The sequence below is a fragment of the Metopolophium dirhodum genome, chromosome 2 (genome assembly GCF_019925205.1).
Source record: "Metopolophium dirhodum isolate CAU chromosome 2, ASM1992520v1, whole genome shotgun sequence".
Taxonomy (NCBI): domain Eukaryota; kingdom Metazoa; phylum Arthropoda; class Insecta; order Hemiptera; family Aphididae; genus Metopolophium; species Metopolophium dirhodum.
In genome coordinates this window covers 35,366,465-35,390,259 of record NC_083561.1, presented here as the reverse complement: position 1 = coordinate 35,390,259, position 23,795 = coordinate 35,366,465, and the positions used below count along the sequence as shown (strand labels likewise).

The 23,795-nt window shown below is 27.6% G+C and overlaps 2 protein-coding genes across 3 annotated transcripts; one reads left to right on the top strand and one right to left on the bottom strand.

The window, feature by feature from the left end:
* Positions 1–6,838: 6,838 nt before the first annotated feature.
* LOC132938669 (nuclear exosome regulator NRDE2) lies at positions 6,839–14,074 on the bottom strand. 2 transcript variants are annotated; one of them, XM_061005638.1, is made up of 15 exons: positions 13,814–14,074; positions 13,330–13,540; positions 13,144–13,251; positions 12,723–13,056; positions 11,998–12,171; positions 11,033–11,252; positions 10,764–10,913; positions 10,200–10,550; positions 9,827–10,118; positions 9,559–9,765; positions 9,152–9,460; positions 8,930–9,089; positions 7,908–8,094; positions 7,267–7,463; positions 6,842–7,200 (listed from the first exon to the last, which is right to left on the bottom strand). In XM_061005638.1, the coding sequence occupies exons 1-15, from the start codon at positions 13,875–13,877 to the stop codon at positions 7,075–7,077; spliced, it is 3,090 nt and encodes a 1,029-aa protein (XP_060861621.1). In that variant the 5' UTR covers positions 13,878–14,074; the 3' UTR covers positions 6,842–7,074. The 2 variants fall into 2 exon arrangements, with proteins under 2 accessions (XP_060861622.1, XP_060861621.1); XM_061005639.1 differs by lacking the exon at positions 13,814–14,074 and having other exon boundaries at positions 6,839–7,200; positions 12,723–13,024; positions 13,330–13,362.
* Positions 14,075–14,690: 616 nt separating this feature from the next.
* Positions 14,691–18,057, top strand: LOC132938670 (proteasome subunit alpha type-4-like). The gene is made up of 7 exons (XM_061005640.1): positions 14,691–14,846; positions 14,967–15,009; positions 15,086–15,248; positions 15,317–15,483; positions 15,545–15,675; positions 15,741–15,864; positions 17,750–18,057. The coding sequence occupies exons 1-7, from the start codon at positions 14,844–14,846 to the stop codon at positions 17,935–17,937; spliced, it is 819 nt and encodes a 272-aa protein (XP_060861623.1). The 5' UTR covers positions 14,691–14,843; the 3' UTR covers positions 17,938–18,057.
* The last annotated feature ends 5,738 nt before the right edge of the window (positions 18,058–23,795 follow it).

Here is a 23,795-nt window from a genome sequence, read left to right as displayed (position 1 = left end):
CCATAGTAGTTCACACACATTTGTCATTTTAAATTGTACATAATTCTATCATTTTTTTTTTTAGCCGCAATAATATTGCTGTGGGGTCTGTGTAAGACATAATGTACACTAAATGTTTAGGTACTATTTGTAACAGCTGAACGCATTTAACCGGGTATATAGGGCTGAAACAGATATTTAATGTATTTAAATGTCAATAACGAATTCGGCCAGGACGATAATTAATGCATTAAATCAAGGCTTCTATATGGTAGGCCTATCGTTTTCCGGTAACAAAATATATTGGTATTCGGGAGATACCGTCACTCGTGGTAAGCGAACTGGCCATCGCAAAAGCACTACTGCCCCAAGCCGATACCCACGAGCGAGAATGTTTGTCCCCAGGACCTACCTATTCGTTGTGCAGAGGGCAAATTACAATTACACCGGAAACTGCAACCGTTTGATAGATGTAATAGGTACACCTAAGTAGTCCGTTGGTATCACCGGAATACATGGAATGTACGCCCGTTTCCCGGGTGCAGCTGGCCCCGTGAGAACGGTCGCTGCGACTAAATTATCTCGTAAGTCTTTTATTAATAGTCTCGTGCCATTAGTCATTACAGACGCTAGATGGGCTTGAATTTCTCAACAGGGCGACGCCATGACGGGGGTATACTTATATTTATAATCAGGCGACGCGGTGACAGGCCCGGGTAGGGTTCAGGGCATTCAAAAATTCTTGCGGATAGTTTACCGTGTCTTCAATATTGCTGACTGTTAAGTTTTTAATTTAAAATAAAAAATTTTAAAAATACTATTCGGTAAACATCGTCGGTAAAACTTCAGCGGCCACGAAACAACCCGATGGCCTGCGTATGACTGTATATACAAAACATGTAGTGGGTCGAAGATTATACTGCGCACATTATTATAAATATGTGCAGGACCGGATGCGTTGATCGAACAGTGAAAACTATATATACTATATAGACAATACTATATACTGATAATAATATATACAGTGGCGTGGTGAACTAAAAATTTTCCAGAGGCAGGTTACAAATATCCCAAGCATTTATGCATAATAATGTATTAACATAATATAACAAATTATATTTCATATCGTTATTGACTACCTATTGAGAATATCATATTAAATTTACTAGGGGACCCACTGCAGGCTTCCACCCACCAGGGGCCATGGCCTCTGAAATAACCATTCACCACGCCACTGATTATATAGGTATAGGTGTAGGTATAGGTATAGTCTGGGAATTAATCGCGTCAAGTCGTAGAGACCAGTCGGCAAAACAGCGGTCAGCTTGACTGGTCCGCCACATCTCGGGGGGGGGGGGGGCGACGTGAAAAATCTGGGAGAGGTTTAGGTGCTGTGTCAAACAAGTTACGGGTTATAGGTAATGTTAACATCATGGCCGACATGACCAATAGCCTATAATGTTAATAACAACCAGATATGGGATAATATAACATTAGCTTATTTTGGATAACGTCATATAAGATAATACCTATTATAAAGTTATGGAATATACAGGTAATGACTATAATGACTAATGACATAGCGTCAAACACAAGATAAGCTATTGAATACATACAGGTACTAAACACTAATCATTATTCATTATATTCATAATGACCATGACAGATCAGATCATATCAATCATGTTTAATCCTATTAATGAAAAGCAATGATTGTGTTAGTGTGTGTGTGTGCGCGGGGGCAGACTGGGCCACTGTGCTACTGTACAATTGTACAGTGGGCCGATGTCATGTATCGGCCCATCGAGATTTTCACTCCTAAGCGGCCCATTTGCACAGTAAATGGCCCAAAATTACGTCTGAAACTGTTACGAGCTTATATGTGGCTAATTGTATTTTAAACATGAATTTATTTTCACCCACACCCACACGACCGGCCTAAGCTTTAGGCGGCCCACCGACGTTTTCTCGGTAGCTCACCTAACCAATCCGTCTCTGGTCCCCAGGCCTGAAGCCCCTCCATACATTATCCCAAAGAGTAATCCGATGGTGCTGGTTTGCCCACATCCCACTCATCATTGTAAATTGTGTATGACAACTACACTATGTAACTGGGAAATTGAGCAACTGCGAGGGCCCGTTATTCACGAAAGCGCACGACGCAAAGAAAATGTCTTCGTCGTGCGCACACGGTCCAGTCAAAAATTATATGGCGGCAGTAGATGGCGCCGCCGTTATCGTTTTAATTAAAATCCAAATAATAATACTGGCTTATGCCGTTAGCGGCGATCGTGATTGATCATATTAAGGTTAGACTAAACAGTACGTGGCTCGGCTTACGGCTCGTGGCTCGGCTTGTGGCTTGTGGCCCGCGACTGTACCGAGGAACAACGCCGTGGAAACGCATATCGCATATGACAAGCCGCACGGCGCCGCCCCACGCTGTACCGCGAGTAAGCCAGTTTTCGTGTTTTAAAGAATTTTGTCAACATTTTAACTATAAAACTACAATAAAAAATTACTAAGGATTTACGCTCAAATTGTATTTAATTTCCACTAACATAGACTTATGAAGAGCGTTGTTTTTACATTCATGGGCAATGGGCATACATAATCTGCCCAAAATCCTAAAATTATTTAACTTATAAGCAAAATAAAAAAAACGGGTAAGTTGATGTCGCTCTGCAGTACAGTATAGTCAGTATAGGGTACAAGTGCAGGGACATGGACATTACACGGATGGTATTAAATTTGAGTACAATGATATAATATAATTGTAAACGAAAAACGATTCTGAGCGAAGATGGTTTGTCAGTCTAGGATATTTTATATTGTTATTAATTATTTTATTGTTAATACTAATTATAAAATTACAAAAACATAATTAAAATCGTTAACTTGGTTATTTACTATGTAATTTCGTCCAAATTTGAACTTAAAATAACTAAAATAAACTGTGTCAATGTGTATTTTTAGATTTTTAGATATTTTGGTTATAAAATAACTACTTATACGGAACCTTCCTTTAAATTTTCCATTTTTAGCTATACAAATTGAACATTTTATAAATATTTAACTACAAAACCATTTTGGATTCTGAGCGGAATTTTTCAATGATGTGTTTTTATTTTAATTTTTAGATTCTGAGCGAAGCGATGAATGTATTGATTTTACAATGATGTGTGTTTTTTTTTTATTTTTGTGTCTGTCATCACCTTTTAGGACAGTAAAAGTGCTTGGATTTTCTTCAATAGTAACTTTTCTGATAGGAAAGTGAATCTAGTTGGTACTTTGAGGGGGCAAAAGTAAACATTTCCCAGTAGTTTTCACAAGCGACGTGAAAAACAAAAGAAAAATTAAGGAAAAACGGGAATTTTTACGCAAAATTTCGAGAAGATCGATTTTGGTTTTTGGTGTAACTCTAAAACAAATTACATGAAATTTTGACTGAATGTTTATAATTGCATTTTCTATACACCATAACATTTTCCAAATATTTTGACTTATTTTGAGCTGTTTACGGACATTGTCAATTTCCATTTTTTTTAGGTTTTTTTTCTATAAATATCAATAAAATTTTACCTGTTGAGCAAAAAAGCTTGAAAATTTAATAGATAGCTCCTAAGTCCTAGGTTATTGTTTCAAAAGCAGATGAAAAAAATTAAAAATCCTTAGTCACAGTTTTTATTTATAAGCATTTAAATTTCAAATTTTGACAAAATACGGAAAAATCACGAAAATTAGCAAATTATTTTGAGTTGAGAATTCATTAAAATTTTCTTTTTAAATCTAAGATTTGAAAATGTAATATAAGATTACTCATAAGTTTGTCTACCTTTATCAAAAAAAAAAATGTTTACAAGAAACTTAAATTAAATTTTTATGAGCGTCTAAATTTATATTTTTACAACGTTTGATATTCACTCGATATCTCATGTAACGATTTTCTTATTTTGTTGTAATTAAAAAACGAATGACTGTAGATACTTAAAAATTTCACTGAATGTTTATAATAGCATTTTCTATACACCATAAAATTTTGAAAATAATTTGACTCTTTTTGAACTGTTTACGGACATAGTCAGTTTTCAATTTTTTTAGTTTTTTTTTCTATAAATATCAATAAATTTTTGTTTTTTATTTGCTTTTTATTTGTTTTGTAAAAAAGCGTGAAAATTTAATGCAAGGCTCCTGATATAATGTTACAATTGCAGTTGAAAAATATTAAAAATACATAGGTACAATTTTTTTTTATAAGCATTTAAAGTTCAAATTTTGACAACATTTATCAGATTTATAATTTATTAATTATTTTGTAGTTAAAAATGTATAAAATGTTTAACTTTTATGGCTAAGGATTGAAAATTTAAAACAAGGCTCCACGTAAATAGGTTATAATATATAAATTACTTTATTCACAATAATATCATCAAATATACTTATTTCATAGGCTCCTATCATAGGCTGACTGACCGTTTTCGCTCAGAATCGTTTTCAGGTTTACTTTTTCTTATACAATGATATTCAAATTTAACACCATCCATTACAGTGACTCACTTGTAACCTACTGTACAGCAGAGCGACATCCACTTATCCACCTTTTTATTTTTGTGACTGTCATCACCTTTTAGGACAGTAAAAATGCTTGGATTTTCTTCAACAGTATCTTGTTCGATGGGAAAGTGAATCTAGTTGGTGCGTTCAGGAGGTCAAAATTTGAAATTCCCAATAGTTTTCAAAAGCGCCGGGAAAAACCACATAAAAATTAAGGAAAAACGGGAATTTTTACGCAAATTCGGTTTTCCACAAAATCGATTTTGTTTTTTTGGTGTAACTCCAGAACAAATGAACGTATATACATGAAATTTTCACCGGTCGTTTATATTTGCATTTTCTATACACGATAAAATTTTCAAAATATTTTGATATGTATTGAACTGTTTCGGAATATTTTCTATTTCCAATTTTATTAGTCATAGATTCTGAATGGAACTAACTTTTTTCTATGAATGTCAATAAAACTATATTTGTTGGGTAAAAAACGTGAAAATTTAATGCAAGGCTCCCGATATATTCTTACAATAGCAGTTGATTAGTTGAATAATATTAAAAATACATAAATACAATTTTTTTTTATAATCATTTAAATTTCGAATTTTGTAGTTAAAAATTTATAAAATGTTCAACTTTTATAGTTAAGGATTTAAAATTTAAAACAAGATTCCATGCAAATAGGTTGTATATAAATTACTTTATTCACCTTAATATCATCAAATATACTTAGTAATATCATTGGCTGACTGACCGTTTTCGCTCAGAATCGTTTTTTTTATACAATGGTAACATCCATTAGAGTGACCCACTTGTAATCTACTGTACAGCAGAGCGACATCCACCTTTTTAAATTTTCAATTTGATAAATGTTGTTAAAAATCGAACTTTAAATGCTTATAAATAAATATTGTGACTGTATTTTTAATATTTTCAACTGCTGTTGAAATAATATAACAGGAACATTGTATTAAAGTTTCACGCTTTTTGACACAAACATTTATAGAAAAAAAAAACTGAAAATGTCAGTAAACCGCTCAAAACAAGTCAATCTATTTTGAAAATTGTATCCTGTATATGCTAATATAATAAACATTCAATGAAAATGTCATGTATGATGTATCAAAGAACATGAATGTGAACGTGTTCTTTTGAAAAAAATATGAATGTGAACGAGTTCCTTTTTTAAGCAGAGAACATAAACAAATTCAATTGTTCAGTGAACGTTCGGAACACTGCTTTTTATTAAGTTTAACGATCACTTAATTATGAATTTTCAGATAAATAAATGGAAAAAGTAGTTCCTAGAATCTAAAGTAAATATTATGTTTCAGATATTCAAAATTCAAATCTATTTTCATTATATAAATTCATAAAACGGTAGACATTTTAATAGCTAAGGCTTGAAAATGTAATGCAAGATTTCTCAACTTGATGTTACTGATTAGTTATTACCATTCAATTTTTACTTTAATCTACCTATATTAATAATACTTATTGTATGACATTTTTAAATGTTAGGTGAAAAAAATAAAACTGAAGAATTTTTATACATATACAAAATCATTTACGACATTTTGTGATTTAATGAATTTGGAAAAAGTTGAACTTCAAAAGCAATTGTGACAAAGCATTTTTGATATTCTTTAATTGCAGTGATAACTTTTTATTTATTTATTTGTTCACATTTATAATGAACCTTGTATTTAAATTTTCAAACTTTTTTATAGACATACCACAATTTTACCCTGCATACAATAGGACAAAAAGAAGCAAAATATTTTGAAAATTTTATCATGTCTAGGTAGTAGTGTGTAACATAAATAAAATTGGTGTTGCTCAAATAATTTTAGGTGACCTAACCCTCATAATACTGTTATACCGACTTATAAAATTTCCTATTTTTCTTCTATCAATACCCACCCTCCCACCCATATTTAGGGTGTTGCCTGAGCAACACTTGGATCCTAGTTACACGCCACTGTGTCTATGTACAAAATGCTAATATGAATATTTTTTGAAAATTTCATATTTCGACAACTACTTATTTTTGAATTGTAACAATAAATCAAAATCGATTTTGTGGAAATCCAGTTAAAAATTAAAATTCCAGTTTTTAAAAATTGTTTTAAAAGTACAATTTTTTACTTTTGGTTCTAAAATTACTAACTAAATTGAATTTGCTACTAATGTTAAAAATTCTGTTCACTAAACTATGTGTTTGATTATTTTAAAAATCAAATTTTTCGTAAATTGCACCGATAGTTTAAAAACAATGTTATTGCACAAACTGAGAATTCTAATTAATTATGCAATTGAAATGTTTTTTTAAATAACTATATTATACAAAATATTCAGTCTTATTTCATACATTACACAAACCATTTTGAACTGTTACAATATGTTGACATAATTACAAAAAACTATACATTTCATTAGTTGACAAAGAGTAATTGAATTCACTCGTACATGCATAATTTGATAATATCTTATAATCCTTTTTTTAGTATTAAAAATTAGTTATTACTAAATATTATATTTAATTTAATCTTCTCTTAACACTAACAACTCTTCTTGTGTAATGTGTATTCGTAACTCTTTTTCAACCAATATGTCACAGATATTTGGCAGCTCTTCTAGAAGGTAAAATGCAGCTTCCATGTATAAAAACTGTAAACACAAATTATTTAGTTACCATAATAGACTTTTAATAAAATTAACAATCAAGGTATATACTTTATGCCATGGACAGTTTTCAACGGCTTCATAGTAACATTTTTTATAATCCAATGGTGAGGTTTCAGATATATAATGTAGATAAAGTCTCCAAAACATTGGACACTTTTTCATTCCTGTGATATTACTAAGATTTCTTATGAAATAGTCAAACAAATTACGCATGTTTTTGCATACATCTAAAATATTTCCACCTCCTATAAAAATAGAAATTAAATTATAATTATATGGTTTTTGTATATTATATTTCAGCTGATCTATAAAACAGGAAAAGTAAAATATTGTAATTTAATAAATCTTTCAATTGAGAATGTACGAAAACATTTAAAAATTATAATAATATTCATAATAGTACTCCATTAATTTTCTACAAAAATTTGTTTTAATTATTTCAGAACCAACCATCCCAGAACTCCCAGAGCTTTTTTAAAACACAACAATGCACTGTTTTAAGTACCGTAAATCAAAGATAATTTAGAATATTATATTTAACTCCACAAAACTCTCACATTACAGTTAAAATTAATAACCATATAACATTGCATTAAAAAATCAATACAATTCAATGTACCTCAAATAAAAAACATGCACATTATTTAAAAAATGTTAATTTAGTCATAAAATCAATGAAAAAATCTTACCATATATACTCATGGAGCTATCATTGTCATTCAAATGTTTTCTTGCTACATCACTTGCTATTCTCAATCGTTCTCTGCCCACAAGAATCAACATTAATCTGACGGTTTCCATATTTTTAGCAACACCATTGTCAACATAAACATTTTCAATTTGCCATAGTGGTGTTCCAAAACCTCCATACTTAGTCTGTACAAATAAACAACAATTTTCATTGTCAATAGAGAACAAATGCATAGAATATTTAAAACGTAAGTGTTGTACAAATTTAAGTAAAAAAACATTATATTAATAAAATTATTAAAAATTTTTTAATAATAATACAATATTTATGTTTTTGTATTATATCTTTTAACACATTCCATACATTGATATTAAGTATAGGATTTTGGTGGAATACCCAAAAAGCTAAATATTTAGTTTAAAAATTATATAAATTATAAAGATGTATATAATATTAATATAATATCTTAGTCAAGAATATTAATATGAGGGAAATTATGTCGATGGGCAGTTGAATTGGAAAATGAAGTTGAATCAATGTTTTACTACTAAAAAAAAGTGACGCAAGTATTTATATTATATATTTAACTTTAGAAACAAAGAACTATCTAAACTAGAAGATGATAAAATTGTTTGTTACATACGTTATGAATAAATAACTTTGTTGACGACAATTTTCAGCTAATGATATCTTATTACAACAAACTTTGACTTTAACATATACGTAATTTTCAATTTTAAATATTGGTACATTTCAATTAATATGTGGTTTTACTATATAGAATATAATAACAAAGTTGTAATCATCAATCTAATTTTAAATAAAAGAAATTTATAATCATCAACAACAACCATAATATTATACTTGTGCACAACAATAGGATTATGTATTATAAAGGGAATCATTATCACCCACCACACTAGAGGATTATGAAAATCATAAATACACATGAGCATTCAATTAAAAATGCACATAAAATATATTCAAAAAACCAATTTATTTGTAATTTTTTTTTCTTACCTCATTCCAAACCATTGAAAATAAAAATTGCATATTGTGAGAGTACTTTGATATAGAACTTCGTAAACATATTTTTAATTCTTTATGATACGTTTTTGATTTGTTACAATGATAATTTAAAATGACAATCATGGTTTCAGTTAAGATTTCTTCAGCAGCACTATAACAATTTCAAATCTATTAGTAACATTTAAACTTAAGTACATACTGAAATTGCATTACTGATTTTTTTGGTAGCCTTCTGTTGTTATAATATTTTCAATTTTTCTGATTACATCTTTTAGCATAGATACAGAATCTTGTACATTTTGAGTCAAATACAAAAACCAAGCACGGCAGATAATCCATTCAATAAGAAATTGTGGTATATAATTATACTTCAGATCACAATATGCAAATTGTTCTTTTTCATTTAGAATATTCTCCGTGACATTATCAAATACAAGCATGGCTTCTTCTGTTAAATTTAAACTTGCTTGCTCTGGTAATACTCCAGTTGCAAGAGCTATAAGTGTTTGTAAAGCTTTTTCTCTAAATTCAAAACAATAATTGTTAAAAAGGACATACAATTTATATGGATTAATATAATATATTAATAAATAAAAATATGTTGAAAAGATATTACATACTTGCATTCATATTGAATCAATATTTCTACTATATTCTTGTAAATAGCTGTGTATGATGCTCGATAAGTAATGTTTAAATAAACTGGTTGATTATCCAACAAAACAGATTGACCATCTATTAATTTCTGTAAAATTTTTAATGCATCATCTTTTTTGCCTACTTGGTTTTTGAGTAATGCAAATTCAATGAACAGAGGAATATTATTTCTGCAATACAAAAATATATTTTTTCTATGTTAAGTTATTTTATTTGAATATAACATATTACCTGTAATGAGGTTTTCCAAGCAACAATTTTACTTCAGACACCAAACGACTGTTATCAGATCTGAAATTTACAATCATACGATACCTTTCAAATCTTAACCACCATACCAAAAACATATTAGCCTCATCAATATAATCCATAGCGTTCAAACAATCAGTTATATGTCTTAAAATGGTAGTTAAGAAACTAGAATATGTTTGGCTGGAAATAGATTCTTCATAATAGTTAGGTGGCATTGCTGTGTTGAGCATTACCAATAATGCATTACTTGCTTTCTTTTCGCCAAAGTTTGCTGGAAACATATGTGAATATCAATACATTATGATTGTAGCAAGGATTACAGTCATTAAACATGTATAACGTATTAACTTACAATCTTCAAAATGATGAGCCATAAAGAGGCTGCTGAGAACAGTCTCAAGACTATCTAAATAATAATGACATTTATGAATGCCTAATTGGTATGCAACAAAATGACGAAATGGTAAAATGGGCATTTTTAGTAAAATAAAGCAAGCGGTAACCAGATTTGCAATGACAGACTTATGAATGGCTAAAGGTTGAACTAATTCTGCCATTTCTTCCGGTAAAACAACTCTTTGAGGATCTTCTGCATCATCTGCCATATGCTTAGGAAGAGGTAACCAACGATCGCGTGTTCTTAATGATTCCACTTGATACCATGCTTTATTTAGAGGCATAGTTTTCAGTTCATTATCAAAAACTGTAAAATCATGATCATTAAATTGGTAACATAAAAAAAAAATGTTTATTCTTAGTTTCAAAAGAGAATATACTAGGCGGTGACCAGTTTTTTTCTGTTGGCTGACATCTTTCACATAACAATATAGATAGTGACCGGTTAAAGAAAAAAATAATGTAGAACTTGTATATTCCCTTTAAAACGGAGTTTATTATATTATTAGATTTTATTTACTTATGTCATCAGATGACTCGATATAAAACTTTTCGATAAGATCACTATCAAAATGGTTAATGCTGATTGAAAAATACATGTTTATTAATGTTAACAACTGTTCATAATGTCCAGCCTGTCTCAGAAATAAACCACACTTCACAAACAGCTCTATAACAAATGCATATACACAAAATACATTTAATTAAAATAATAGATAATAGTAGTGTTAGCATAAAAAATTTGTTATTAATGGATTTGAACTAGAATTTATATTATATTATACTAACCGATAATATTTTGTTGTATATCAAGTTGTTCATTCAATGGTAAACCTCTTTTTATTTTACCCAGGGCAAACATAGCATCTGAATACCTTTTCAGAACACTAGAGGTTGTACAGTCTGATAAAGAGTTTTGATTTACATTTATATAATGACACCATAATAATGCTTGAGGGGATTTGGATGAACTATATTTTTCTAATTCTTTCAACAACTCTTTATTAAGCTAATATATATATTTATAAAAATAAAATTGTAAAAACTATTTTTTAATAATTTATGAGTAGAGCCCGGATTTGTTTGTATTTGCATATTTATTGTGGTTGATTGCATGATATATTGATATGCTAAGTGAGCACAGAATATGTTTCATGACATAGTTATTTAAAATATGAAACTTTTATGGTGTATATTTTGCATATTTTGACATTTGCCCATTTTTATATTTTATTTTAAAGGCTTTTTTTACGATTTTAATTTCTTATTCTATCATTTAGTGCATATTTTGGTATTTTTTTAGAAACTTTTTAAATAACTTATTACTATTATAATTTAGAAAAAAAAAAATTTTTATAGTTTCAATTAATATTGAAATAAATTAAAAGGTTTACCCGTAGGTATAAACAGTTTTCCCAAATATATTCGGGAATTAATTTTTTACTATAAATTAAAACTACCAACAAAACACAAATGATTTAGGTACCTAAGTAAATTCCTTTTAGGATATATTTTTGATATTAATTAATTCCTATTTTTTTCTTAGATTAAAAAACTACCTACAAAACAAAAATATTTTTAAAAAAAGTATATAAATAGAAGCGTTCTATAATTTTAAACTTCTTGTTTCAATTAAAAATTTAGAAAATAAATGTCTTTATTGCTAATTTTTGAGTACATATATTATGCATATTTAAGTTGGTTTTTAATGCGTGCAAATCCGCGCTCTATTTATGAGATATAAGAGACATTACTTCTTCTGGTGTAAAATAATCTTCAGCAAGCGTCCATTTCATATCTAAAAGTTGGCCATTTTCAAAATTAATTGATAGTGCTTTGTCTAATATAGCAATTTGCTTCTCTAAGATGACTTTTTTATTCAATTTGCATTTATAACCATACCCACGGTTTAAAGAATATAAGGCTTCCTGTATAACAATAGTGTTTAAAAGTTAATTTGAAGTTATTTTCACGAAACAGTTGTGAGGCAAGCCGTGTTATATGGATAGGAATATTGGATAGTGGATAATTAAACAGAACAGTTGGTGAGTGTAGCAGATATGAGAATGCTAAAGTGGATGGATGGAGTGAGTAGGGAGGTTAGAATAAGAAAATAATTTATTAGTGGCAGTGTAAGAGTGGCACCATTTGTAGACAAAATGAAAGAGAACAGGTTCATGTTATGATAAGAGGTAACTCGGGCACTCGAAGGCAGTGAGAGTAGCTATAGAAATTAATGTAATTAATGTAGAGGGAGAGGAAGACCAAAAAAGAATTAATGGATAGACAAGAGTCAAGAATAATACAGAAATAGTTGGTGGATACTGTAAGTAGATAAGAGGTAGGGGACAGAAGGCCTATGGAAGTGTAGAACAAGGGTAACCAACCTCAAATAGTTGGGAGAAGGAAAATATAAAGAAAAATTTGAAGTAATATTCAAAAATAAAATACATTTAAAAATTAAAATAAAACACCTTACTTGATGATTTACAAATTTTATCCATGAATCAATATCATTTGGCTGTTCTGCTAAATGTTTATTATACCCAGCAGTCAATTCAGTTAAGTTATTCTCACATTTTATTGAATTTAACTGGACTTTTTCAATATCATCTTCTTCTTGAACTTTTTTAGACATATTTATCAACATTTTATTTTGAGTTAAACAATCTTCTTCTATATTTATCTCAATACTTCTGTCACCACAATCTTTTTCTTTTAAAGTGTAATATCGTTTAATTTGTTTTTGCTTAAAAGAATTATATACCCATCCTTGATGATCTAGAACACGATACTTATTACTAACACGAAACCTTAAGACAAAACAAAAAAATATTTAATATTTTAATATCTTAATAAAATATAAATAAATACCCTTATTATATTAATAATTAACTTACACAGGAGCTGCAGGTCTATACAGTTTTTCAACTTTTAAATTTCCCAATTCTCTTTTACAATCGATTGTAATAAAATCACAATCCTTTAAAATATGGTCAACGTATAATCTGAAAAAGTTAAATAAACAATGATTAACTGCAAGTAAAACATTTTCACAAAGAAAAGCTGTTAAAATTATTACTTACTTTGGTCGTTTGATTTTTTTAACATGTTTTTTATCCTTCTTTTTTTTCTTTTTCCCATGTAATTTTTTGTACAGTTTATAAGAATTTCGAATATTTATCTCATGCTCTTGTTTTTCATTTTCTTTGATTCCATCTTTAATTAACTTTAAAGCTTCAGGCTTAAAACTAGAATTGTTAAGCCATTCTGGTTGCCCTTTTTGTTCTTTGTTTGCTATAAAATAAAAGTATTATAGGTTAATATTTAACACAAACTGAAAATTAACTTAATTAAATTAATAACTAAAATAAACTCTATGGCTAATTCAAACAAACTATCTTGGATGGAGTGAACTGAAGCATTTTCAAGTTACATAAATCAACTAATATGAAACCGATTATATTGCCTACCGTTATTAGTTTTAGTTAAATAAACATGACATCTTAGATACAAGATGCATACATAAATTATCGAATTTACATATAAGTCAGTTGAATAAACTCTTACTTTCCACATCTGCAGTTGAACTAGATTTGTTTGAGCTATCTAGAAATGCCGGAAATAAAGACATGACTTCAAATTATTGTACGAAGTAATAACATAAAATATTATAAATAAGTAATAAGACGTTTCCAAATAAATAAATAACATCAATTAGGTATATGATTTTAAAAAGGAACGTACAATTAAAAAAGATCTTTAGATCTTTTATTAACCCTTATCACTTATCAATCAGCTATCACAGAATATTCTGTGCAGCTATCGCCAATCGCATTAACGCATTCATAGATAATAAAGATATGGATAGGCCACGAACAACTAAGGGCCAGTTGTACCGTCTATGATTAAAGTTAATCAGAGTTTAACCGGCCGAATTAGCACGGTTAAATATCTGTTATCAGCTGATTAAGCTTAATCGTAGTTTAACCGTAGACGGTACAACTGGCCCTAAGGGCCTGTTTTACAATCAAACACAGAATAGATAGTTACGCCTAACCCACCGATTTTACCGGCCGACTTCGGTGGTTTAACCTTAGTTTAACGATTGTAATACGGGCTCTAAGTGGTATATTAGTCCGTGGGCCACGGCTATGTTAAATATATTTGAGGCCGCGTTCCCGCTCCTTTATCCATAACCGTGATTGATATTCGATAGTCGATACTCGATTTAGGTCTTACAAAAAAATATTATAGAATATAAATCATAATATACTTTATTTGGCCTCAATATTGTAGTTCCCCTCGAAGATCGCTGATAAGAACATGTCCTATCCATATCTTTATTATCTATGGTTTTATCATAGTTTCATCTGTGGTTTCATTTAATCTGTGGTTTTATCATAGAATAATTGTTAATTTCAAAGACGTTCTACATCAACTAGATTACACTGCGTTTATTCACAAACCTTAAAAAATCCCGGATTTTAAGTTTTAACTTAATTTCAGTTTTAAATTGTCATTGTTTATCAACAATATTATTATGTTTTAGTTATAATTTTTTTATTTTACAACTTTTATTTCTCTAGATACGTTCAAAATGGTAATGGGATATACAAATATATTTATTTAATGTTAAATAATCTCTTCAACTTTTTTTATAAACTAATAACTTTTATAAATAAATAAAATTATTTTAATTTTCTTATTGAATTTTTTCTAGGCGCGAAGATATGATACAAGAACAACTATTTTTTCTCCTGAAGGTAATATCTAACATTAATTGTTGTTTTAAATTTTTTACATGTAGTGAATCTATGTCGTATATTATTTACTCTATAGGTCGATTATACCAAGTGGAATATGCTATAGAAGCAATCAGTCATGCTGGAACGTGTTTGGGCATACTTACAAATGATGGAGTTCTCCTTGCAGCTGAAAAACGGAATGTGAATAAACTGCTTGATGAGACTTGTGGCTCAGAGAAAATTTATAAACTAAATGAGTAATTTAACTACTTTTAATTACTTATTGTAAAACTAAAATGTCTTAACTTTCACAAATTTTTTCTAGTGACATGGTTTGCAGTGTAGCTGGTATTACTGCTGATGCTAATGTCTTGGTTAGTGAATTACGTTCTATTTCAGAACGTTATCGTATGCAGTATGGAGATTCTATACCGTGTGAACAGCTGGTTTCATGGTTGTGTGATGTAAAACAAGCATATACTCAATATGGAGGTATTTATTTAAAAAAAATATAAAAGACAATTTCTACTTATTGTGTTGGAATATTCTATAGGCAAAAGACCATTTGGTGTATCAATATTATACATGGGTTGGGATTCACATTATGGCTTTCAACTGTATCAGTCAGATCCTAGTGGAAATTATTGTGGTTGGAAAGCAACTTGTATTGGAACGAACAGTGCTGTACGTTGTAAACAATTTTAATTAAAACAGCTTACTGTTATTTAATAAATCAAATATTATTATAGGCTGCCATTGCATCATTGAAAACTGAGTATAAAGAAGGACAAATGACTTTAGATGAAGCAAAAAAATTGGCTGTGAAAATTTTATCAAAAACTTTGGACGCTACAAAACTTACAGCTGATAAAGGTATAATATACTGAAAATGTACAAAATATCTATTAATTCATAACAGTTGGAAAAAACCTCTCTGTATTTTTAGAGTTTGTCGTAGTACCTCCGCTGGGAGGCCTCTGCAGTCTGCTGTTTAATCTGCCTTTTTATTTTTATTTTATTTAACTTATATTTAACATCAATTGTTTTTATTGTTCTTTTTTTGTAACAGATTAAATAAAAAAAAAACCGATATACCAAAAAAAAATTATAGTTGGACTAAATTTTCTAATTCTTTCACACTCAAAACAATTACAATAAACATAAATAAATTTCTTTTTTCGATTCTGATGCTACCCATTATATTTTAATGTTACACACACCCATTATATATGTGTTTAACAAAGAAGTTTTAATTTTCTTTTATCTGATTGAATAAATTCTATCATATTTAATAAATGAATAGTTTAATTAAAATTAATCTGTATCTAGATATGCCTGACTATGGTTGTTAAGATAATGTATGTCTGACCAGTAATAACTTACATACACAAATAAATTGACAAATATTTTAGTTTCGTATAATATAGTCTTAGTATATTATGAATCATATTATATTTGATTTTGTAATACCAACTTGTGACTATATTTTTAAAAAGTTAAAAAAAAGGTCTGGAGTAGTGAAAGGGTGAAAGTTGATGGTTGAAGTATTATTTCTACCTAAAAAGTGTATACTAAAAAAAAATAATACAAAACATTGTAAATCCAATTGCTCCACTTAAAATGTAAAATTTAAATTTTATTTTATAATTAAAAATTACAGTTGTCACTCAATAATTCAAAAAACTTCTACATCAAACTAAACGCTTGGTCCCTCTACAATTAAAAGAAAATACATGTATTTCGGTCCACTCAATAATTGAAAATGTCTGTCGGTGGGAGACACTACAATTCAAACTTTGCCAGAACCTGTAATTCTAATTTCTGTATTATAAATTATATTTAATTATAATTTATAATATATGCGATTATATCACAATTATATTTTATAAACAACCTAATTGGCGTACTAGTAATTAAGTTAATAACGACGGCGATAAAATATTATATTAGCTTATAGTATCACAGATATCTGTGAGTTAAATAATTCTATGAACTATAATACCATATAGTGACCAACAATTTATCACAAAAAAAAAATATATGATTTCATCAATAACATTTAATAATACATACATATATATATGTACATAAACATAATATACAATAATAGATAATAAATATAATGTATGTATCTAATACAATTTTCCAAATCTCTTTAATTCAAAGTATTTATTTTTTCCACGATTATTCAAACACTCGGTAAATCGAAAACCTCTATAAATCAAATTTTAGCTTGATCCCCTGAATTTCGAATTATTAAGTGATGACTATCAGGGATTAATAACTTATTATTTTAAGTTTATATTACATTTCAAATGTTTAGTGCATTTTATAATGTCATATTTTGTTTAAGTGGCATATTTTTATATTTTTTGGGCATATGTTTATAGCTTTTAATGGATCATAAACATCATGACCCTAGTAATAAGTTTTAGATTCTGAGCGGAGCGAGGAAGCTAGTGGTTTTACAATTGTGTTCATTTTTCTTTTTTATCCTGTAAGCTAAATTTTTACCAGAAGAAGTGCTTCGATTTCAACATATAGTATCTTATTTTTTAGCAAATTGGATCAAGATAGTTCTTTAGAGGTCATTTTCTCAATAGTTATTTAATGCCTTTTTTGAAAATACAATGACAATTTAAATAACATTCATACATTTTTTAGTCTTTGAACAAACAAAGTGCCTTCAATTTAATAAAAAGTTGCTAATGCCTCAAATAAATTAATAATAATACATAATTGATATACATTTTTTTAGTGGAAATGGCTACACTTAAACGAGTAAGTGATCAGACTGTCACAAACATACTTGAAAAACATGAAGTTGAGAAACTTATTACTGAATATGAGAAAATGGAAGCTGAAATTGCTGCAGCAAAAGCAGAAGCCAAAGCTAAAGAGAAGAAGGAAAAAGATGCAAAAGAAAAAGATCAGTCATCATCTTAAAACTAAAAATAAAAATTTAAGATTAAGTATAATATTTAATGAAATTAATGAAAAACAATTTTTTGGTAATGGCCTATTATAAATAATGTGTAAATTAAAATAACATGATTATTTCTCTAATTGTTTTTTTTTTACAGTTCTGTTTCAATCTTATCTTAATAGTTAAGACTACATTTATCATCTGTACAAAAATAATTATAACAAATCAATGATTTTAGGAAAGCAAACATTGCTATTGGATTCTTTAAAAAAAATTGGAGAAATCAGAAGAGTACTTAACCATTTTTGTATAAGTTATGGATACATTATATTATATTATTATGTTTTGGGGGTATTAGTGAAACTAATATGCAGGGCTCGGGACTTAGACAAAATATTTAATCAAAAAAAAAAAATATTTCTAAACTAAAAAATCAAAAAAAAAAAAATAAATCTTCATATTATTAAAAAAATCAAACTTCTCTTTCGAGACATTTTGCATTATTTTTTATGGATTTTTCGAGGGATTTTCTAAAAAATAAAATGTAAACAATAGATTTTTGTTGGGGTTTTAATTACTTCATAACTACTCTTTTGAATTTTGAACCTTATTAAAAAGATTATCCACTAATTAGTTGACATAAAAAAGGGATGTTCTCTTTCAATAAACAAGGTGTTCCATCACTTAGACACTATATTTAACTTTAGGTACCTATATTTAAAAATTACAAATATTATAATTTTAATAAAAAACATGGGGTTAAGTATGCTTGGTGAATCACATTTATATTCATTATTATTTATTGAAGTTTAGTTTTGGGCGAAAAAGTATATTTAGAGACTCACAAGTTAACTATGGTAGATATTATTGTGATGTGGTATAGATCGCATATTGAATAAATGTCAATGAACTGATGAGGTTTAAATTTATTTGTTTTTGAGTTGAATAAAAACTTTTTAAATACAATTTATAACAATCAACAAAAACTGAATTAAAAAAAATTGTGGTTGTCCACATTTTAGATTCCAAGTGGAACGATGAATGTATTGATTTTACAATGATGTGTGTTTTTTTTTTTTTTTTGTGTCTGTCATCACCTTTTAGGAAAGTAAAAGTGATTGGATTTCTTCAACAGTAACTTTTCTGATAGGAAAGTGAAACTAGTTGGTACTTTGAGGGGTCAAAAGTAAAAATTTCCCAGTAGTTTTCAAAAGCGACATGAAAAATTAAGGAAAAACGGGAATTTTTGCGCAAAATCTGTTTTTGAGAAAATCGATTCTGGTTTTTGGTGTAACTCTAAGACAAATGATTGAAGGGACATGAAATTTTGACCGAATGTTTATAATTGCATTTCCTAAACACCATAACATTTTCCAAATATTTTGACTTATTTTGAGGTGTTTACGGACATTGAAATTTCCATTTTTAGTTTTTTTTCTATAAATATCAATAAAATTTTATCTGTTGAGTAAAAAGGCTTGAAAATTCAATAGAAGGCTCCAAGGTTATTGTTTCAAAGGCAGATAAAAAAAATTAAAAATCCTTAGTCACAGTTTTTATTTATAAGCATTTAAAGTTTAAATTTTGACAAAATACTGAAAAATCACGAAAATTATCAAATTATTTTGAGTTGAGAATTCATAAAAATTTTTCTTTTAAAATCTAAGATTTTAAAATTTCATATAAGATTACTCATAAGTTTGTCTACCTATATCAAAAAAAAAATGTCTACAAGAAACTTAAATTAAATTTTTATGAGCGTCTGAAATTTATATTTTTACAACATTTGGTATTCATTTGATTTCTCATGTAACAATTTTCTTATTTTATTGTAATTATAAAACGAATGACTGTAGCTACTTAAAAATTTCACTGAAATATTAGCATAAAAAAAAAAAAAAAGCGTGAAAATGTAATATAAAGCTCCCTGATATATCGTTCTAATAGCAATTGAAAAATATTAAAAATACATGGGCACAATTTTTTTTATAAGCAATTTAAGTTCAAATTTTGACAACATCTATTAAATTTATAATTTATTAATTATTTTGTATTTAAAAATGTAAAAATGTCATTGATCTTCGAAAATGTTACGAATAGATACCTTTTAATTTGCAATACATATTTCCAAGCCTGGGCATAAACAATAATTGAAGTTGTGAGTTTTCACTAACTTAATTTTTAACTTAACTGATATTTATTGAAATAAACTTAATAATTACAAGGTAATTTTAATCAAATCCAAGTTACATTAATTTATAAACAATTTAATAACATGTATAATAAAATTATTATTGATGATGCATGTTGCATAAACATTTATTTTTTATAATTTTAAACAATATTACTAGCTATTTATAAATTAAAAAACAAATAACTTAACTTACTTTAATACGTTAATTGTAAGTTTACATATAACTATGAACTTAACTGAGTTCAAAAAAATTAGGATAACTATTAACTTAAAACTTATTAAAATGTTTTCAATAAACCTAACTTAACTCAATTAAAAATTATCATTAACTTGCCCAGGCTTGCATATTTGCAAATCTATTGATAAAATGTGTAAGTCACTCGGTTAAAAGTGTTAAAACTAAGATTAAATACCATATTATAAACATTTTAATTGATTTACTAAAAAATATTAAGTTATGTTGATCTCAAAAATAAAAAAAAATGGCTGTACTTAAGTTTTTAGTGTTCACCACCGAACCGTACCAAACATTTTGTTTAATAGGTTAGCCTAACTGAATTCCAACCAAACTTTTGAATAAATTAGAATCAAACTTTTTATGACGTAATAATTTTTTTGACGTTAGAACTACCTAGTTTAATGTTTAGATTAATTATTGAATTTAAAACTTTTTGTTCAAGTGCTGTTTGTTTTGGGTTCTTTTTAACCTTGGTTTGACTTTAGAATTCGAATCATTAAGTTCGCCTTGATTTTTCAGTTTAGTTTCAAGTTTGACCCATCTTTACTAGAATGTTGTTTAGTGAACAAGTAACACATTTATATTATGTCTTCAGATTTCAAATAGAAAAAGGTGGATAATTGGATATCGCTCTGCTGTACAGTAGGTTACAAGTGGGTCACTGTAATGAATGGTGTTAAATTTGAATTCAATGATATAATACCATTGTATAAGAAAAACGATTCTGAGCGAAAAATGTCAGTCAGCCTATGATATTACCAAGTATATTTGATGATATTATTGTGAATATAATATAATCTATTTACGTGGAGCCTTGTTTTAAATTTTCAATCCTTAGCCATAAAAATGAAACATTTAAAACATTTTTAACTACAAAATAATTAATAAATTATAAATTTGATAAATGTTGTCAAAATTTGAACTTTAAATGCTTATAAAAAAATTGTGCCTATATATGTGTTTTTAATATTTTTCAACTGCTATTAAAACGATATATCAGGAGCATTGTATTAAATTTTCACGCTTTTTTTACCCAACAAATAAAATTTTATTGATATTTATAGAAAAAAAAAAATAAGAAAATTGAAAACTGATTATGTCCGTAAACAGTTCAAAAAGAGTCAAATTATTTTCAAAATTGTATGGTGTATAGAAAATGCTAAAATAAACATTCAGTGAAATTGTCTAGTATCAACAGTTATTAGCTTTTGAATTACAACAAAATAACAAAATCGCTACCTACATGAGAAATTGAGGGAATATCCAATGTTGTAAAAATATGAATTTCAAACGCTCATAAAAATTTAATTTGACTTTCTTATAAACTTTTTTTTTTTTAATAAAGGTAGATAAACTTATGGATAATAAAGTATTACATTTTCAAATCTTAGATTGAAAAAGAAAATTTTTTATGAATTCTCAACTCAAAATAACTTGCTAATTTTTGTGACTTTTCCGTGTTTTGTCAAGATTTGAACTTAAAATGCTTATAAATAAAAACTGTGACTAACTATTTTTAATTTTTTTCATCTGCTTTTGTAACAATAACCTAGGAGCCTTCTATTAAATTTTCAAGCTTTTTTGCTCAACAAATAAAATTTTATTGATATTTATAGAAAAAAAAAACTAAAAAAATAGAAAACTGACAATGTCCGTAAACAGCTCAAAAAGAATCAAAATATTTTCAAAATTGTATGGTGTATAGGAAATGCAATTATAAACATTCGGTCAAAATTTCATGTCCCTACAATCATTTGTTTTAGAGTTACACCAAAAACCAAAATCGATTTTCTCGAAAACAGATTTTGCGTAAAAATTCCCGTTTTTCCTTAATTTTTTTTTGTTTTTCAAGTTTTTCACATTTTTTTTTTCATTTATTTTTTTTTTGTGTCAGTCGTTCCTTTTTAGGACAGTAAAAATGCTTAGATTTTCTTCTACAGTATTTTTTCTGATAGGAAAGTGAATCTAGTTGGTAGGTACTTTGGGAGGTTAAAAGTAAAATTTTTCCAATTGTTTTCAAAAGTACCGTGAAAAACAAAATAAAAAACGGGAATTTGTACGCAATGTCTGTTTTTAAAAAAGTTATTGGTGCAGCCCTTAAACAAATGATCTACACATGAAATTTTGACTGAATGTTTATATTATCATTTTCTATACACATTTTCCAAATATTTTGACTTATTTGAGCTGTTTACGGACATTTTCAGTTTCCTTTTTTTTTTATAAAAATAAATAAAATTTTATTTGTTGGTTAAAAAAGTTTGAAAAATTAATAGAATGCTCCTAATATATTGTTTCAATGGTAGATGAAAATAAATAAAAACCAGTCATATTTTTTTTTTATAAACAGAATATAAAGTTCAAATCTTGACAAAATACGCAAAAATCGCAAAAATTGGCAAATTATTTTGAGTTAAAAATTCATAAAAATTATAATATTATCCAAAAGTTTGTCTACCTTTATCAAAAAAAAAAAATGTCTACAATAAAGTCAAAATAAATTTTTATGAGCGTTTGAAATTCATATTTTTACAACATTTGATATTAACTCGATTTCTCTTGAAACGATTATCTTATTTTATTGTAGGTAATTAAAAAAGGAATGACTGTAGATACTTGAAAATTTCACTGAATGTTTATATTAGAATTTTCTATACACCATAAAATTTTTAAAAGAATTTGACTCTTTTTGAACTGTATACGGACATTGTCAGTTTTCAATTTTTTTATTCTTTTTTTCTATAAATATCAATAAAATGTTATTTGTTTAGTAAAAAAGCGTGAAAATTTAATGCAAGGCTCCTGATATATTGTTACAATAGCAGTTGAAAAATATTAAAAATATATAGGCACAATTTTTTTTTAATAAGCATTTCAAGTTCAAAGTTTGACAAAATTTATCACATTTAAAATTTAATAATAATTTTGTAGTTAAAAATGTATAAAATGTTTAACTTTTATGGCTAAGGATTGAAAATTTAAAACAAGGCTCCACGTAAATAGGTTATATATAATTTTTTTTATTCACAATAATATCATCAAATATACTTAGTAATATACTAATATCATAGGCTGACTGACCATTTTCGCTCAGAATCGTTTTTCTTATACAATGATATTATATCATTGAATTAAAATTTAACAACATCCATTACAGTGACCCACTTATAACCTACTGTACAGCAGAGCGACATCCACTTACCCACCTTTTTTTTCTTGCGATTGAAAATGTTTGATTCTGCAGAAAAATTATGTTTCTTTTCAAAAGACATAATATTTCCCTTTGATTATTCACAATTATTTCTAGTATAAAGCCTTACAAACATATTGATTTTCCATTTCAAATTATGTTTGTTCAGCAGTATATTATACTATTGTTGGCTGCTGATTTATTTCTAAAGAAATTGAAGCAATAAATAATTCATATTTGTTTTAATAGGTAATGT

What these genes read in the sequence shown, in the direction of transcription:
- LOC132938669 (XM_061005638.1), bottom strand. Translation starts at nt 13,877, where the DNA reads ATGTCTTTATTTCCGGCATTTCTAGATAGCTCAAACAAATCTAGTTCA. An exon ending in CGAGTCATCTGATGACATAA is followed by an intron (nt 10,551 to 10,763) that starts GTAAATAAAATC and finishes ATGATTTTACAG; the next exon opens with TTTTTGATAATGAACTGAAA. An exon ending in CTTGGAAAACCTCATTACAG is followed by an intron (nt 9,766 to 9,826) that starts GTAATATGTTAT and finishes TTTGTATTGCAG; the next exon opens with AAATAATATTCCTCTGTTCA.
- LOC132938670 (XM_061005640.1), top strand. An exon ending in AAAATTTATAAACTAAATGA is followed by an intron (nt 15,249 to 15,316) that starts GTAATTTAACTA and finishes AATTTTTTCTAG; the next exon opens with TGACATGGTTTGCAGTGTAG. An exon ending in AGCATATACTCAATATGGAG is followed by an intron (nt 15,484 to 15,544) that starts GTATTTATTTAA and finishes AATATTCTATAG; the next exon opens with GCAAAAGACCATTTGGTGTA.